General features: G+C 43.9%; 2 protein-coding genes across 2 annotated transcripts in view; both read right to left on the bottom strand.

Moving 5' to 3' along the window:
- The window catches only part of FAM171B (family with sequence similarity 171 member B), a 37,915-nt gene extending 30,323 nt beyond the window's left edge, over window positions 1–7,592 (bottom strand). The window contains exon 1 of the mRNA XM_059868241.1: window positions 7,341–7,592. Coding sequence (XP_059724224.1) covers window positions 7,341–7,521 — 181 coding nt within the window. The 5' untranslated portion in view covers window positions 7,522–7,592. The remainder of the gene's footprint in view (window positions 1–7,340) is intronic.
- Window positions 7,593–9,376: 1,784 nt separating this feature from the next.
- ITGAV (integrin subunit alpha V) overlaps window positions 9,377–19,250 on the bottom strand; it is a 44,345-nt gene continuing 34,471 nt past the window's right edge. Inside the window, exons 24-30 of the mRNA XM_059868282.1 lie at window positions 18,990–19,095; window positions 18,203–18,361; window positions 17,124–17,237; window positions 16,694–16,807; window positions 16,493–16,600; window positions 15,337–15,459; window positions 9,377–14,810 (exon numbers count right to left, since the gene is read on the bottom strand). Coding sequence (XP_059724265.1) covers window positions 14,715–14,810; window positions 15,337–15,459; window positions 16,493–16,600; window positions 16,694–16,807; window positions 17,124–17,237; window positions 18,203–18,361; window positions 18,990–19,095 — 820 coding nt within the window. The 3' untranslated portion in view covers window positions 9,377–14,714. The remainder of the gene's footprint in view (window positions 14,811–15,336; window positions 15,460–16,492; window positions 16,601–16,693; window positions 16,808–17,123; window positions 17,238–18,202; window positions 18,362–18,989; window positions 19,096–19,250) is intronic.

Genomic DNA, 19,250 nt, shown 5'->3' with positions numbered 1-19,250 from the left:
AGAGGCAGTGCTGGATGCACTCGTGACTCAGGCACTGCTGCTGGGAATCCTTGCTGCCTGCCGACACTCCGTGCCCACATCAAGCGCTCCAGCAGCCAGCTGAAGGCCCCAGCTGTGCTGTCTCCTGCACAAAAACAAGTTCTCCCTTCCCAGCAGGTGCCCCAAGTCATGCAGGGAGGAATGGGAAAACGACTTAGCACCATGGAAACCTTTCCAGGAGGACAGAAATGGTTTTGTTGACATTGAGGCTAAGAACGGGGCCGCAGGCGAGTTCTTTCCCCCCCACCTCGCCCCAAATCCTCAAGATTCATTCAGCATTCAGCACCTCTGAGATTGTGCCAGCTGGACTGGGGGGGAAAAAATCCACTTAAGTATTTCTGGGACAATCTGTCCCATGGAACACTGAAGAATCCGGCAGACAAACTTGTCGAGGGACAGGTTTTCTCTACTGTGCTGAAGAAAGAACACCCAAAAAACCCCCACAAGATGGGGAGAAGGAAGCTGACAACTAATTAAGAGGCAAACAGCCATGACAGATTCCTCATGTTTTCTACAACCAGTGCCAGAGAAGCAAGACAGGAAATGCAACAGCTGCTTTGCAGCCTGCTGAATGCAACTTCTTGCAGCCATGTGTGGAAGGTGGCAGTTCAGGAGCTGTGCTGGAACACCCCTGGCAAAGCCAGGACTAGGCAGGAGGAACTAGACCTGATGGTTTCAACGCCCCTGGCAAGCCAGGATTAAGCAGGAGGAACCAGACCTGGTGGCTTCAACCTGCTGAAGACAGGAGAGTTATTTGAGAATAAAATAACTCTGATGGCTCAAGGGAAATGGTTGAACACAGAACCTGGGTGCTCCTACAGCACCCCAGATGTAAAACCTATGAATTAGGAATGAAACACAGTAGCAGGAGTAATAAAGAGGACACATTTGCTCTGTCACATTGGGCCTCAAGTCCCCACTCATTACAGATAGATACAGTGATGTAAAAATATGCAACTTTCAAGACAACAAAGTAATCTGTGCTGTTTTGCTAAGTTTGACACGCCAAGAATTGAGTTTATTTTGAATAAACTTTCCTCTCAGATCTTTGCCTGTGTCTTCAAAGACTTCAGCTACTGAGCAAGTTCAGAGAGAAAGCTTGCTACACATCCCCAGTGACCCAGATAGCAGCAGCGTTGCAAATTCTCAGGCTGCCTTTTCCTCAGCCTGACAGTAATTCTGTGAATGTTTTTACATAGCAATTGCCCTTTGATGGTGTGCTTTCTGCCAACAGATTGACAAGAAGCAAACTTTAGCAAAACAAACAAGAGCTGCAAAAACTACCACCTTGCAATAGGTACCTTCCTGCCATCATTAATCCCTTGTTTCCTGCCACTTCTGACCATGTATCCATGGGCCCTGATTCCAAGAATGCTAAAAGACATTGTCTCTCTCAGTTCTTTACAATGAAAGCTACTATCAAGGCAGGTTTCCTAAGTCAAGCTTTCTGAAGTATAGAGCATGATGCTGTATTATGTATTACAGGCTTCAGTGAAAGCAAGCTCAGGAGAGATGTCTCACTCTTCAGAGCTCCTCAGTACCCCTGTGTTTATGCAGATCCTCTTCCTCAAAAAAAAAATCCAAAAACTCATAGTACATATTTTTTTCATGTGTGTTTTACCATGAAAAACCCCAAACTCCTCTTTTTCTTGTGTTAGCAACTGAGTGACCTACATCCTGGAGCACGTGCACGTATGAATATTTCTTTTTCCTTATTCATTCCCATTTCCAGCTGCAGATGCTTTATCCCCTCTCAGTGTCCTAATGCCCTCCCTGATATTTAGTTTTATTACTAAGTCCTAGAACAGCACAGAAAGCTCAGACACTTAAGAACATCATCTCCAACAAATCAGGACAAGTCCAAGTCTTGCATTCTGTCTCACCTGGCTGAGAAGCCATCATTGGAAATACCAGAGGCGGAGAATCCTGAGAAAAATGAACAGCAGATCAAAGGCCATTTTCTGAGCTGATTTCTATAAGTGGAGTTAGCTTAAACCACTAAACCATTTGGCTGGGGTGTGCATGTAACTCTTCTAACTTGAAAATAAGCCTTTTCCCTGACACCAGTTATATTCCAGTATCTACAGGATAAGAGGGTTGTGTTGCTGCTTGTATAAAACAAATAAAGCCAGCTCTGATCAGAAGCCTCTACTCAGACAGCCCTGGCTTCTTGAGCAGGAACTGTATCCCACATAACTGCTGAGCCATGCAAACGACTGAATTTCCTTCCTTACTAGAATGCTAAAGAATCTCCCACACAGCTTTTAATTCCTCACTCATTTTCTCGTGGTATCTGACTGCAACAAAAGCTCTAAACCAAAACTGGATTTATTGCTGCCCTACTAATCCCCAATCCAGTGACTTTGGGGACAGCAAACCATAGCGATTATTCCATCAAGTGACAAAGAAGACAGTCACACTACACCATGGGGTTAAGTGCATTATTATGTGTTATTGCTGAAATTCAAACCCAGACAAATGCAACAATCAGAACCAAATGCTCCACTAAATACCTACGTATTAGTATCAGCTACACACCAATATACAAGTCATTAGGAAAAATATTCTACTGCAAGAAACATGGAACACCAAGAAAAAAAAGGCAGTAAATCACACAAACATGTTGTTTTGGATAAATGTTTTGGTGTCTTAAATAAAAAGGAAGCATGAAAAAGTTTCCTCCTACTGAAATGGTCAGGAAGAATAAGAGAACATACAAAAGAGTTTAGAAAACTGAGCCAGAAATGACTTGTCTACAGCACAGCTTCACATTAGGCAGGCACTGATCACCACATGCAGGCAGACAGTGCTGAGACATGGGCTCGGAACCAAATTCCACAGGCAGCGTCCAGGCAGTGCATTTGTCCCCAGCAGGTAGAAAAATAATCTCTGATTTTCTTCTGGGTTTGTCAACAATCACATATTTATCTCATCTGTCTCAACAAACAGGGGTTTGTGTATTAACAAATAAATACACACAATAACTCCAAATCCCCTCTCTCCTTTGCTCAGCACCACTGTTAGCTGCTACAGCTTTTGAATTTCACCCTACTGAACCAAGCTAATCTCCCCACTGCATGCAAAGCCATCTGCTTAAAAAACAAACCAAACCAAAACAAAACAAACCCCACAAAACACACCAAACCAAAATAAACTCCTTTTTCCCTGAATTCTGGACCAAGAGGCAGATTGGGCATGGTCTATAACAAAAGACAGGGCAAGGTTTTTCTTGTTCATGCTGGGATTGCAAAAGGTGCAGGGACTACCCACACTTGAAAAAAACAAAAACTATTTTAAAACATTGTTCAAGTCCAATTTAATGTCTCAACATGGTAAAAAAGATGCTGTATGTCACCCTGTGGAAAGTGACAGTTGCCACTGACACAGCTGCTTTTTCTGCAGCTGTTCATTCAGTACATGTCAGACCTGCCCCAGAGCTGGTACAGATAACTATCACTTTTATTCAATTAGTGGTCTCTGCTCTATTTATAGAGCAATATCTGCATTAGAAAGAGAATAATAATGCCCCACATCAGGATAGCCCAGGCCTCATGAACATTAAAGAAAGTAACTCTCAGCTCCTGTGAAGAATGCACCTCAATAAAGATAAAGAAAAGGGAACATGGAAAACAAAACCAGATTGGCCTGGATCAGAGCCAGGACTCCAATTCACTGAATTCTGTCCTCAAGCCTCCTGACCTCAATGATGAATATCTGAAGCTCCCAGCAGCTTCTCTTCAATTGCTCCTGCACACCAGAGCCCAGATTTCCAAACTGCCACAAGGAAAATGCAAAACATCACTATGAATAAGGAAGAACCAAGGCAGGTTCTCCACTCCAGCAATCACAACCCTAACCAGAGAGGCCTGTCTTTCTCACTCTCCAAATTTTTTATTTTCTTCTTTAATTTGGAAGCATGCCTGCATCTGTGAGATGAGACAAGTCAGAATAACTCCATGAACTGGGTTCCTCTTGTATGTGTTCTCTGCCTTGTTAAAGAATTTACTTAGTGCTCTTGGCAGTGGCAAGTTTGCTGCTGTTTTTAGGGGGAAAGAAAGAGATGAACAAAAAACCCTTCTCACTCCTGCTGTGCCACTACCTTCTCCCGGCTGCACCTCCCTGTCAGCACAGAGTGTGCCCCCCAGACACTGCACACAGCTGCGCTGACTTCAGCATCCCTCCTCAGACAGCACAGCAATCCCAGCGGCATAATCCGGGAGGGAATTGATCTGTAAAACGCTGTAATGAGCTTCGACAGAACAGGGCCATCGATAGGGGAACACACGTCAAACGGCAGCAGGCTGTGAGCTCCAGCCCTGCCCTGTGCCCTGCCGGCCAGGCGGGATAAACCTCCTGTGCTGGGCAGCTCTGCGGTCACATCACCCTGCACAAACCCCAAATTCGGGCAGGCTCCTCCTCACTCTGCGGTCACATCACCCTGCACAAACCCAAATTCGGGCAGGCTGCTCCTCGCTCTGGGGTCATCATCACCCAGCACAAACCCAAATTCGGGCAGGCTGCTCCTCGCTCTGGGGTCACATCACCCAGCACAAACCCAAATTCGGGCTGCTCCTCGCTCTGGGGTCATCATCACCCGGCACAAACCCAAATTCGGGCAGGTTGCTCCTCGCTCTGGGGTCATCATCACCCTGCACAAACCCAAATTCGGGCAGGCTGCTCCTCGCTCTGGGGTCATCATCACCCTGCACAAACCCAAATTCGGGCAGGCTCCTCCTCGCTCTGGGGTCATCATCACCCTGCACAAACCCAAATTCGGGCTGCTCCTCGCTCTGGGGTCACATCACCCTGCACAAACCCAAATTCGGGCTGCTCCTCGCTCTGGGGTCATCATCACCCTGCACAAACCCAAATTCAGGCAGGTTGCTCCTCGCTCTGGGGTCATCATCACCCTGCACAAACCCAAATTCGGGCAGGCTGCTCCTCGCTCTGGGGTCATCATCACCCGGCACAAACCCAAATTCGGGCAGGCTGCTCCTCGCTCTGGGGTCATCATCACCCTGCACAAACCCAAATTCAGGCTGCTCCTCGCTCTGGGGTCATCATCACCCTGCACAAACCCAAATTCAGGCTGCTCCTCGCTCTGGGGTCATCATCACCCAGCACAAACCCCAATTCGGGCAGGCTGCTCGCTCTGGGGTCATCATCACCCTGCAGAAACCCCAATTCGGGCAGGCTCCTCCTGGCTGGCAGAAGGCAGAGCCTGCCTCCAGCCCCTGCAGCTTCAGGAGCGGCCCCTTGCCCTGAGGGATGGCTCTGCTGGAAATGCAGACATTTATCCCTCCTACCTGGCAGCTGTGAACCATCCGATGATTATTTAACACGAAAAGACATTAGTATCCATTATAGATATGTCTGGAGTCCCGCTCTCCTTCTAAAAACGTCCAAAATGTCAATAAAGCAAAAATTGCTCACATGCTTTACTGAAATGCCACACAAAAAACCCAAAGGCGCTTAGTAGCTTCTTCAGAGCAATAAAAGTTTCAGAGCAGTAATTAGCTCATCTTTTTCAAAGTCTACCGTGGGCTTTTTTCAGCTTTTATAAAAGAAAAAAAAATTAATCAAGATCATTTAGAAATCCAGCCAACAAGTGAAATAAACCTTTAACTATATTTAAGCCTGACATAAATAAATGCTGACAACCGACTCAAATGATAACTTTTAATATTCATAAATTGGGAGGGATCATGAACGCTGTGGACCAGAAGACACTTTCTGGACTCTCATACCTCAGAAACTGTGATGCCAAATAAGAAAATAAAAGAAAGCAGCAAGAGTTGGGCACATGGCCCTGCAACAACAACAGCAAACCAACAGAACAGGCATCAAAATGTTAGATACCAACAAAGACCTTGGCCAGGGCTGAAGGAGATAAGGTAACAGAGCTTCTTGAAAAGAAATCAATACTTGAAACCGAAGAGGACCATTGAATTAGAAAAACTGCCCTTCCTTTTTTATTTGGCACTCAATTTTTAATGAGCAAAACGTTCACTGCCCAAGCCAGAAATGCTGCCAATGCCTTTTAGGTGGTGTTTGCTGGTGATTAATGGTATATTCTACTAAAAGTATGATAAGAATCAAACTAATGAAAAATCATCAGTGGAAATGAAAAAAAACAAGGACAAGATATTCATCAAATGCCCTTCTTCAAAATGCTACAGTTTTAATGTTTGGAAAATAATAATAAAACCAAAACCAAACCCACACAAAAAGACCTGAAGAGCAAATCAAGGCATTTTAAGAGTGCATAAAGAAAAATTTAAGACTCTGATAATTTTTTGTCAAATCTAGTTACCTGTCCTACATCTTGAAGAAGTTGCAAGCAAATACAAGCAAAGATATTAAATTGCAGTATTTCCCAATTAACAAATATACTTCAGCAGCTTGGCAAATTGGCTTCAATTCAGGAAAATATTAACCATCTGCCTAAATCTAAGCACATTTTATACCTTCCTGAAGTCAAGTGGAAAGAGAAGCATGCATGCTATATGCTAAAAATGAAACATATGCTCCAGTGATACGCTGAAATGGAGTCTTGGTGTTAAAAGGTCTTAATTCATGCTTGAAACCATCTTGAAATTCTTTGGTGAAAGGCAGTATGGCAAGAATACTGTGTTTATCCTCATCTGAGCCACTAAACTTCAGACTATGCACATATTTTTCTAACCAGATGACAGAACAGACACCTCATCATTCGCTCTGGTTCTGCAAAGAGGTGCCCTCAAATATTTGATTGCAAAACTAAGGCCTGAAGCTGAAACATGCACATTATTTTTGTGGTCTTGGGTAAGCATCTGCAGAGGGGCTGCAAAAACTAACGAGCTCAGCAGCCCCATCACTCATTTGACAGGCTCAAGATGCTCGCACACGTATCAGCTGGTTTATTTTTAAAGCGACACAGAAATATACACGGAAATAAACACCCGTCTATATGATAAAGATATATATTTCTATTCCACGGACGTTCGGCTATCTCCCTGTGGCGATTCCTGCCAGCCAGCAGGAATCCCTGGAGCCCCGCTAGCCAAGGCCAGGCTTGGGTGGCCGGAGGTGCGGGTCAGTGCCCGCCCCGGAGCGGCTGCACTCCCACGGACCGCGCTCCAGCCCCGCCGCAGCCGCGCGTTTCGGGTTCCCCGGGCGAGCGGAGCCCGCGGCGGGGGAGCAGCCATCCCGCAGGGGAGGAAGGTGGATGCAGGGATGGGGTCGGTACGTGACGCAGGGGAGGGCTCGGTACCGGACGCAGGGAACGGGGTCGGTACCGGGTTCAGAGGAGAGTTCGGTACCTGATGCCGCGGCGGGGGCGCCCCCGGGCAGCGCCGCTCGCTGCTGCTGCTGCTGCGGGCGGGTGGCGGCGGCGGCGCCGGCGGGGGGCGGCCGCCCCATCATCAGCATCAGCAGCACGGGCAGCAGCGCGGCCGCCAGCCCCGGGAGCAGCGCGGAGAGGCGCCCGCAGGTGCCCGGCATGGCGAGCAGCCCGGGGGCAGCGGAGGCATATTGCGAGAGGGCGGCCGGCGCAGCGCTCCGCACCCGCGGCCCCGGCGGCGGCTCTGCGGCGGCGCTGCCCGCCCGCCCACGGACGTGCCGGGGCTGGGCGGAGCGGAGCGGAGCGGGGCCACCTCCCCCCGGTGCCCGGGATGTCGCCACCTCCCCCCGGTGCCCGGGATGTCACCGCCTCCCCCCGGTGCCCGGGATGTCGCCGCCTCCGCCCGGTGCCCGGGATGTCACCACCTCCCCCCGGTGCCCGGGATGTCACCGCCTCCGCCCGGTGCCCGGCATGTCACCGCCTCCCCCCGGTGCCCGGGATGTCACCGCCTCCCCCCGGTGCCCGGGATGTCACCGCCTCCCCAGGTGCCCGGGATGTCACCGCCTCCCCAGGTGCCCGGGATGTCGCCGCCTCCCCCAGGTGCCCGGGATGTCACCGCCTCCGCCCGGTGCCCGGCATGTCACCGCCTCCCCCCGGTGCCCGGGATGTCGCCGCCTCCCCCCGGTGCCCGGGATGTCACCGCTTCCCCCCGGTGCCCGGGATGTCACCGCCTCCCCCCGGTGCCCGGGATGTCGCCACCTCCCCCAGGTGCCCGGGATGTCATCGCCTCCCCCAGGTGCCCGGGATGTCGCCTCCCCCCGGTGCCCGGGATGTCACCGCCTCCCCCCGGTGCCCGGGATGTCACCGCCTCCCCCAGGTGCCCGGGATGTCACCGCCTCCCCCCGGTGCCCGGGATGTCATCGCCTCCCCCAGGTGCCCGGGATGTCACCGCCTCCCCCCGGTGCCCGGGATGTCCCCGCTCGGCTGGCATCGCCCCCCGCACGTGTTGCCGGGGTAGCCGCAGCATCGCCCCCGCTCCGGCAGGGTCAGTGACCCACAGACTCACAGAGCCACTGGGCTGAGGTGGCTACCCTGAAAGGTGGGAATTTGAAACGCCACTCTGTTGCCTTGTTCCTGTAATGAGACAGCCGTTGTCCCTAATTTCTCAATAGTAATATACTAATTTGGAGCTGCTAGGCAGATGCAGTGGTCCCTGTGCTGCTATCCAACTGCAGGTGTCTTATTTAACAGGAACCAGGCCCGTGTTGGCTGCAGGATGTGTTAAAAGCCATGTTTGGACGGCTGCTGTTGTGTTTCTTCCACCAGGTACAGCTACTGTGACATCAGTGGAAGTGGCTAATTAAACCACAAATATCAGATTTTCATCTTTTCTGTCTCCTTTATTACTCATCTCTTTAGGTTAACAAATTCTCTACTTGCAAGCCAGGGAATTCACTACTTTGGAGTTTTCTGAAGTGTTCACAAGCACATTTACTTCTCCCTGTTTGCTTTATCAATAAAACACACTCATGTATGCCTTTATTGTGACACAAAATATTGCTGTCACCCCAGTCACACAGGTGAGTATGACTGGTAATCAGAAAAAATGCAACACTGAGATAAAGTGAGACCAATAATACAACAAGGAAAAAACTCCAGCTCCTTGAGAATTTTCCTAACCTGAGGACAAGGTGTCACCATTTTCTACAGCAATTTGGCACCTACAAAGTGTAAAATATTTATTTCTGGTATGCAGAAATTTCTGCTGGAAATCAGTTTTATGGTGATAGAATATAGTCTGTGACTAGATCATTTTTCTTACTTGTGATTACAAGATTTTTTTGACTCAAGGTGCCACTTGAGGTTCAAACATACAAGTTGTGTAAATGTAAGATTTTTGAATTTTGCGGATGATTGTGGAGTACAAACATATACTATGAAATATTTCTGGTGAATTAAATGCATTTTAAAAAAATGCACCTAAGAAAAAAAACCAAAACCAAACCTACAACAGAATTTCTGTTGATTAAGAGGTATTTTATTCCAAAATTCTAAATATCAGAATCAAATCAATAATTACATTTTTTTGGTTTATCCAATCATAGTATTTTGAAATTTTATATATTCATAGAAAAATACAACCTAATAAAAACACTCAAATTTGCATTAGGATGAAAAGGATGAGTTAAAAAGCAAACCATAGCTTTAATAGCTATACATTTCATATCAGTACAAAATTACCATGCCACAATACCCACTTCTTTGCACAATTTATAATTTAATACAAAATAAGGTGACTTCAAATGTATATTGCTCTCCTTAAATGTACCGAAGACCTTTGAAACGAGTTCATAGTAACTGAAAATATTCCCATTTATGCTGCAAGTATTTACTGCATGACAAAGAAACATAAAATGCAGCACTCTCGTTAGTGTGTTAATTTTCTGCTTGTGCAAATAATGCTCTACTGATTTAATGCACAAGCAAGCACAATAGAAAGGCAAAAAAAATTCATTATGAAGGAATAAAATGTTACATTTTCAGCATATTTGTATCATAGCAAATACAGGTTTCCTTCATGGACTAGAAAAACAAAACCTGTAAAAGGATTTTTTAAGATGCAAATGCTACATGAAATCTTCCATTACTTTGCAAAAGCCAAGGGTCAAGTTATTCATCTTTAATGCAGCATATCTGGAGAAAGTCATTGCATGAAAGGTTAGATTTCCTGTGCTATGTTAAAATTCTAAACATTGGGAAAAAACAGACCAAAAGACCACAATCACATGAAACAGCAGTAGTACTACAGACTCACCCCCATTATTCTATAGCCTCTACTGAAATTTTCCACAATGGCCTTAAAGAAGGTGGTACCAGCTCGGAAGAACTCACGAGTTAGCAGTGGACACACTTCAGAACACTCACCAAGCTTCACCCAATGTGGGTGATCAAAGACTTCCAACAGCATTAATCCATCACCTCCGGGGAGCACGCTGGCTCTGCAATGTCCTCACTAAAAAAGAAACACCACAGCCCTTCTCAGGCCAGCAGAAGTGGGCAGAGGGCTGGCAGTGAACCAGGTCAGAGCACGGCATATTACACGTGGGGGTTGGAGGCTGAAGACTCAGTGCCAAGGAGTTCAGGTCCCCCAGGAGTCGCAGAGCTCAGCGGTACCCACGATCCCAGCTGCGGCATCTGGCCGTGACAGGGCCACTGCCAACACAGCACTGACAGCTCTGCACGCCTCAGGAGCACACCAAACCATCTCCTCTGGGCCCTGCCATTGCCCTTTTTGGATTCCTGCTTTTCTGTAATAAAATCCTTTTTTTTCCCCAGCTCGTTAACAGCCAGCAGCACTGGACACAAAGAATCGCATGCGAAGGGTCACGTTAGTCTGGGCCAAAGACCAAAACTGCTTTTCACCAGTGTAATGCTGCTCTGAGACTGCTTGGGAGGCTGCAGGAAAAAATACTGCAGGGCTCGGTCAGGGTCACCAGCAACAAACCCAAATGCTGCAAAAAATCTAAGTGCAGCATGATTCCTTCAAATCACCAAGAGCATGCTGATTATAGCTGAAATATTTTCAAAATACCCTTGAAGATTATTTAAGTGTGGGCTCAAGTTTAGAAACAACTAAATAATTAATACCTTTGCTTGGAATAAATGTTTTATAAAGAAAGAGCACACATAGTAAACTTCCTAAAGTTTCCACAAGCATTATGTGAATTGGAGATCAATGTGTAGATCAAGATTTTAAACAGAAAAACCCTTGATAACTTGGCAAACAATGCCAGCAAACTTACTCAAAGATTTCAAATTATGCTGATAAATATAGCCCATATTTGACTTTACAGTCATGCTTAAGCAAAAGCTATTTCCACAATTTCATACCTTCTTGAAAGAAATGTAAACCTATAAATTAGGTTCCTTGCTTTACATTTTCTAAATATTGTCAAAAATAGTAATAGATAATATGCATTCTGTAACATAAATCACTTTTCCATATTGATCATGAGATGCTGCATTAATTGAAACTGGAGTACTTATATAATTTCATATTTCATTATAAAAGATTTAGCTCTTTTAAAATGTTTTTATTGTCTAAATAATTACATAGCTGTTGATTTTATATTCGTAAAAAATCTGCTCCTGAAACATAGCTCTCAAAATAAGGCTAATTCTCTGTTACTGTACTTGTGTTTTTTAAATGCTGCCAGTATGCACCATGTGCATACCAATTTTGACTCAAAGGCATTAATTTCATTCTAAAATACCTTTTCTAAAGTTTCTTTAAAAGCTTTAACATCATTCTACAGTACTTGCTGTAAGAATACATCAATGCCTGTAAGTCAGTATAAAATTTATATTGACACAAGTACATACATAATCTGGAATCTTATTGCTGAATCTAGAACACACTATCAAAAGTTTCCTGCACCCCCATTCAGGAAAATTTCCAGTTTGGAATCTCCCTGAAACACAAATGCTACTTTAAATTGAATTTGAGGTGTTACACCTATGCTCACGAAGTAACCTGAATACTCCATTTACATATGCTACTGTGGTCTTTTTAACCTAACAAAATTAATGGACATGGAAGAAGAACTATTTGTTTTCATCCTTCAGCAGAAGGCAAGAAATAAAAATCACTTAAATAAGTCTTACTTTATGTAACTTCAAAAATGGAAGATACTCTCTATAGCTACAGAAGTTGTACCAATAAAATGTACCTTCTTATCCTGAAAATCAGCAAAAAGGGTTTCCAGTAAAATTAGGATGAAATTACCACTGACATTAGCAATGCTACGGTATCCCATCCATGTGGGCAGGAGGGATCTTGACCATGCTTTTTTTAAATACATTTTTTCACCTCCTAATGAAGCCTACACATGCAAGTAGTCTAATAAATTTCAAGTCACCATGGAGCGTACGTGTAATGAAAGCACACATGTAGGAATTAGAGCTATAATCTGTCTGGCAGTCTCTTAAACCTCTTACCCTACTGAGATTAAGACTGAGTAAAACCAAGCTCCTTGCACGCAGATAATCAGCTGACAAAGCATGAGAACCACAAGCCCATGTCAGAAACTGAAAATGCTGCTCTACCAAAGTCACATTTTGAGGCCAGATCAAAGCCTGACTCCTAATTCTCTACTACATTACTAGTAACAATACTAAAAATAAAGACAAAAATAAGACATTGGCCACACTGACGACCTTGAAAGCTCAGTGAAAGCAGAAGCATGCCCTACACCCTTCCATGTAAACTAATTTTATCTAAACAAACTGTCTAAACCCAACCCCTGTAAATGGATAAATATGCAAGCCTATATCTGGTGAACATACTGGCCCCCCCAGACTCAGTGCTCTCCTTTAAGGATTCAGATGCCATCATGGATCAGCAAGTAAGAATGGACTTAACAACAAAAGCCATTGGTGGATTTTAAACCTCTGAAAGGATGCAGAAATAAGAGTTGAAACAAACTGTTCATTTCAGAAAATTCTGGGTTTAGTGGGCACTGCTGTACTTATGGGGGAAATGCAGCTATAACAAAAACCCCAAGGTACAAAACCAAACCAGAGTTTTTGCCCTTTCAAGAGCTTGTCTACATAGAAATCTCACTGGTGTAAGAACAGTAGAAGTCTTCCTTTGTGTACCTGGCTGCACACAGAGAGTTTACAGTGTAATCTATTCTCTTTTTGGAAAAGAGAATAAACACATCTCAGAGAAGGCACCTTAGTAATGGTTCAGGTACATCCACTGCAGGATCTGGGCAATCTGTGGCTGCAAGCTGAACAACCTCCTGCTCTGCAGTTCCTTCTGTACTGAAATGCATGGACAATGTTCTGGTGTCAATCAGTGTAAGAGGCTTCCCGTGACTACACCAGTGGTGAGGGAAATAAGCTGAGAGTGATGCAAACCCATGGCTTTAAACCACTGACCTTTTGGTATGTTAAAAAACCAGCAATGAATCAAAATAGTGTATTTTCTGGTAATGAAATGCATTGAACATAGTGAAATGTCTTGTGCAATGAAACATGCAGGGACTGAAACAATGAATGAATCCAATGAAACAGCGAATGAGTGAGATGAAACAAACCAAATCAGCCTTTACTTTTTGAACCCTTGAGCACTGCCAGCTCTTCCCTGCTTCATTTGACTCACTGTTCTCTGAGGGCGGGAGGGGAGGGAGGTGTGAGTGAGGCTAAAGTGCAGGTGTAATACAGATCCATGGATGTGGCTGGCAGAGAGCCTGGTGTGAACAGCCCCTGTGTCACTCCATCCTGCACCTGGGCCTGGTCAAGCAGGGAAAGTGAGGATTAACAGCTTCCCTACAGTGCACCAGGTAACCTGTGTCACACAGAGTCCCTCCAGTGCTCGGCTAGAAACCAAAATACAATCCAAGTAATTTACAGCCTTCACCTCAAACCCTGCACAGGTTTGACTAGCGGACATCAAGGGTGTTCTCAGGCATGTCTGTTGGCAGTCACAGCCCAGCGCCTTGTCCCTGGCAGGGCATGAATGCATCCATGGAGCCAAGAACTCTGAGGAACACCTGGATCCTGCCCTGTGGAAATACACAGCAGAGTCTCGGGATCTTGCCCTGAATCTTTTCCCCAAGTTCCACAGAAAGTACATCAGCCCGATTGCTATCCCTCACTTGGTGCTTGCAGGCTCAATCCCTACAGTAAGAGACCCAGGACCTGGAGAACAGTATTTACAGTATTTGTAAGGTCTAGAGGGAAACCACAAGAGAGAGGACTGGTGTGCAGAACAGGTATCAGCTGTGAACGTTTCCACTATTCTCCTATTTCTAGAGCAGGAGAAAAACAACCATCATCAGAGCTAATGGGTAAAGAACATTCTTCAGTACTGTAAAACAAGCTACATTCATCTTTTTTTTTTTTTTTTTTTTTGGTGCAACTGACTTTCAAGAGCTAGGCAATGAAATGTAGTGTACTCCAACCAAAACCAACCAAAACCAACCACGGAATCCAGCCAGCAGCTCTGGAGGTTGTTGGCTCCAAGGGCAAATGCAGAATCTCTGTAGCAATTCATGGAGAGTCAGTGCATGACCCAGAAAAGATGATGTGTCCTGTGTCCCAGCAAGCACTGCTGTCACTGGAGTTTGTCCCAGGCAGTCAGTGCAGACGTGTCTGTGGCAGGCAGGAACAGCATTAATGCAGGAGGGAGGTTCAAGTGTTTTGCCCTTGATTTGCACACAGTGCTGATGCCCTCTGAGACCAGCAGCTCTGCAGTGGTGAGTGTTTGCTCATGAAGGGGGAAGCCAATATTTGTAACCAAGATGTAGGCAAGTGTGCACTTCAGAATGTCTTACAGATAAAACTCTGCTTAAGCTTCTGATGTTCCCTCCCCGTTCTCATGCGGCTGCAGCTGCTCTCTTTCTTGTTCTTCCTGAGGTGGCCTCACACGTTTGAAAAAGCCCATCTGTCAGTCAGAGAACAATGAAGAAATTGCATGGTGACTTGCAGAACATACACACATCCTTTCCCTTTCCTACATGATCAGGTCTTAACTGATTAAGCTGTCTTTTCACTCTCTTCCCTCATTTTTGACCTCTTGCAGTGAGGTCCCTGGAGCAGGGCATGGAGCCTGTCTCTCTGGGCACATTCCAAACCCACCTGGATGTGTCCCTGTGTCACCTGCTGCAGGTGACCCTGTCTTGGCAGGGATGTTGGACTGGGTTATGTCCTGAGTAAATGTGGTAATGTCCACAGTAAATTTTTTTAATATATTAAAAAATTAAACTGAGTTCAGCACCATCACAGATATGCTCTTTTATTCAGCTTCTTCCTGACAAAGCTGAAAAGCTTTTACAGTTATTCCAAAAACTTAATAGATTCAGATGATATTGGGAGCAAGGCCTTTCTGCAAAGTGCTATTACTATATGAAATAATACATCACTAGTAGGGAAAAACAAATGATACAAAACCTCCCAGACACAGAACTCACCCTGTACATGACAAACACTAGAACAGCCAGGAGCAGTAACCCTGCTAGGACAGCCAGAATGATAACCCACACTGGCACAGGCATGGGCTGTGGCTGAATGCCCCAGGTAATATTTGTAGCAACCTGACAGAAAAAGACAGTAAATCACATTTAGCACCACAGTGACATGCTGAGTTCATCCATGCATTTTAAGTCTTGTACACCTTTATCCTATCACGATTATAATCTTAATCCAGTAAAAATTACTTTTTCTCTCCAGAATGAATGAAAAGCCATAGATTCTTGGTGACATAAAGACTTCACTGACCCAAATTTAATAGGATTTAAAGTTAAATTATAGTAGGGGGTTGGGGATTGTTTTGCCTGGGTTTGCTTTTTTGCAATCAGTGGTAACATGGCAACCTATCTTCTGTAATTCTTGATGATTTCAGGAAAACTGTAAGAATCTGGAAATATTTTGGAATTACAGAAAAATAATTAAGGGATTTTTCAATTTTGTTTTTTTCTTAAAAGGCAGTATACTTTGAAACAAAAAATCAAGTCCACAAGGTGTGAGAGAAAAAAGCCCCAGCTAATAACAGGCATTAGAAACCATATTCAAAAATTACTTAATCACAATAATTTTCCACCTTTTCCTTAAGATCTCTTAATCCTATAATGCTTACCAAAAGCTTTCAATTTGCCAGCCCAAACAAATGGCCTTTATCTTCCTTTCTGTTTGCACCCTGTCTCCCTGCCCTTTGAAACCCCCTGAGAGACAGAAGGTCTTTTTGTTCCACCCTCACATATAAAGTTCATATACAGTGCCTCATATCATATAATGAAAGCTCATTATTCCAGCTGCAAGTGCTACTACAGTTGAAAACAAGTTTCAGGTAAAATATTTCTCTAACTACAAAGGTATTAACAGGAACATGAGGACTATTCACCATCATTTTTTTCATTTTCAATTAAGTCTTTCAAGCCACAAATATTGTCAGCTCCAGTCTGTTTTACCCTCAACTGTATGTGCTCAACTGGAATAAATACATGAAACAAACAGCTGATAAAATTAAAATTATACCTAGTCATAACAATGTTACTCAACAGTAACTGTCTTTACACTATTTTTGAAGTGATTGTATATGGCACCTCAAGCTGGATGCAAAAGACTTACAACTGTAGAATTGTGAATATCTTCAAAGGAAAGGTTCTTATAAGGGAACTCTATAACACTGAAGGAAGCAGATGATTTGAGAGAGTAGGAATGATTCTGATTTTCTTTCTGTGTAAGAAAAACAAAATCAGTATTGCATGTGGGTACAAAAATCACTTTTAATGTTTCAGAAACAGCGACAGAATATTCCCAGTCACTCACATTCATGAAAGTTTGGGTCCAAAGGCGTGATTTTAAATACAATATTGCACTCTTTCCCCGCTCCAGGTGGCCAACTTGACAGACAATCTTTAAACAGTCAGCAGTTCCACAGCCCTGTGTATAAAAATAGGAAGAATATTTCAAGTATGAAAATACTTGAAAAATCCTTAATGGCACTACTTTACCCCTACATCTACATTGGCAAGGCACCATAAACTGTTAAAATACATTAAATAACCTCCAGTATTGGATAATTACTTACACCTTGCAGTTGCCAAGACACTGATATGGTAATATGTTAATTTCCTATTAGAGATTTTTTTTCCAATCCTGTTTAGGGAGGGAAATTCTTCCTTGTATTTGTTTCTAAGGACTCCCAGCAGCCCAGGAGTGCAGGTGTGTGGCCAGCACCCCAGCGCTGAGCGCTCACCAGCGTGTGCACGTCCCCCTCCGCGGCCGCCGCGTCCCTCCGGCTGAGGCGGTGCCCACGGCGCTCCTCCCTGCCAAGGGTTTCATTCCTCTCGTCATCCTTGGAAGCAGAAATCTAGCACACACCAAGGGAACACAAACAATGGCTCAGTATATTGCAGGCTTCAAGCTGAAGGCCAAGAAAATACCTAAATGCATGTTTCTTTCTATCCTAGCTATGCTTCAGATCCTGGCTGAAAATAAAAGACTGCAAATCGTAGAGCAGAAACACAGGAACTTTGTATTTATATATTCACGGAAGTTTCTTTTTGATTATCAAAGATACACAAGCATTCTTTGTTGTTCTGTACACTGAATATCTTCCCTCAGTCCTTTTTTTCGCTCTTCAACTAACCTACAGACATTTTCCTGAACTAACACACTGACTTTTATTGCTTGTTCTAAACTATCCTAGAAATCAAATCTCCTTACACTCAGTTAAACTTGCTAGGTTCTATCTGGTGTTTCTTTGCCGAGTCCAGCCCGGATTCCTGAGTCACAAAAGGAGTTTCTTCTCCTCTGTAAATCCTGTGTTTTGCTAGTAGTGATAGCTAACCCCTATTGTCCTTTGTGACCTTTGGATGAATAGATAAATTCATCCAAATGGGATGAATTTATCCAATTGGATAAACAGCTAATGTAACATAAAAAAAAAAAAAATACCATCTCCTTCCCAGAAAATTTACATAAAGAGTCCAGAAGCATCTGGTTTTATTTCATGACCACATTCATTATAATTCTATTGCTTTGGACTTGGAACTCATATAGAACAGCCTTGAAGTTAAAAAAAAAAGAAGAAAACCCCATAATAGAAAGACACAAGACAAATTGATCTTTGAGTTGACAATTTTGAGCTGCTGCTCACCTTTTATTTCACCTGCTACATACATTGACAGGTAGTGTGGAAAAGTGTAGACTTATTTGTCAGCCACAGATGAAAAACTGTCTCAGTTTGTCATATTCTCAGGGATATGGCTATTTTGAGAACTTACAAAAGAACCAAGCAAACTTCATTCCACTCAAAGGGAAAATCCTGCTTACCTTAATTTTCAGTGGGTTGATTTCCATGTCAGAAGTGCAGTTCATGGGACCATCAATTTCATACTGCACAATGTACAACAGCGTGTTGTTTTTGTATTTGTAAGGCCACTGCAGAGTCATCATCACCTTGCTGAATGCACTTGGACCATTGTTTCTCAGCTGATTATGAAAATAAAATTTACAGTTGTAAATGAATAATGCTACTCTCTCTGTTAATGAGCACATAGTTGTTACTTTATATTTGAGCCACAAATGTGATACTGCCACTACCCCCACCCCCAACCACTTATGGAAACAGCATCAAAACTTTACCTAAAAGTGGTAAAACTTTTAACTATTAATATTCACACAGCTGTCTGGGTAAGTTTTCCTTAATTACAAAATCTAGATTAAATCTCTGATAATTCTTTAAAGGAAATTTTGAATACTTAACATTTTTTCACAGCAAAAGACTTCAGAGTAGTGATTCATAACAGATTACAATAATTTACAGCCATGAGCCATTTCCTGAGCTCACATTACTTCAAAAGATTTATCTAGATTTCAAAAGGCAAGAAAATAAAATATGTGTAGTTATGTAGGTAATCAAGCCCTGTTACACCATTTTCAGGCATTCCAACCCTCTTGGATATGCCTATTGGCCCAGCATTAAAAGATAAAATCTCTCCTTACATACAAGACAAAAGAAAAAAAAAAATCATAATTTGCTCCAGAGAAAAGCCACACCAAAAGATTTATTTTCATTTATCACAGAACCATGTCACAGAAACCAGCAGTAATTCCACACCTCATAGATGTGCTGAACTAGAGGCCCAATATCATCTTCTGTTTCAGGGTTCTCCTTTGGCTGCCAGTTGGCAATGGGAAGGAATATGTGGTCAGGGGACGACACACTAAACAGCAGAAAAAAGGAGTTGTTGTTAGCAAGCATGGAAAAATAAAGGTGATTCTCTAGGATATCTAAAGGAAAAAATCAACATGCTTAAAATGCAATCTCCACTTCATCCTCTATGTAAAACCTGAAAGAACACAAGTGGTTTGAGTATTA

Source organism: Haemorhous mexicanus, chromosome 26 (assembly GCF_027477595.1).
Source record: "Haemorhous mexicanus isolate bHaeMex1 chromosome 26, bHaeMex1.pri, whole genome shotgun sequence".
Lineage (NCBI taxonomy): Eukaryota > Metazoa > Chordata > Aves > Passeriformes > Fringillidae > Haemorhous > Haemorhous mexicanus.
Note: the sequence above shows the minus strand (reverse complement) of the source record. Positions and strands in the feature narration are given on the sequence as shown.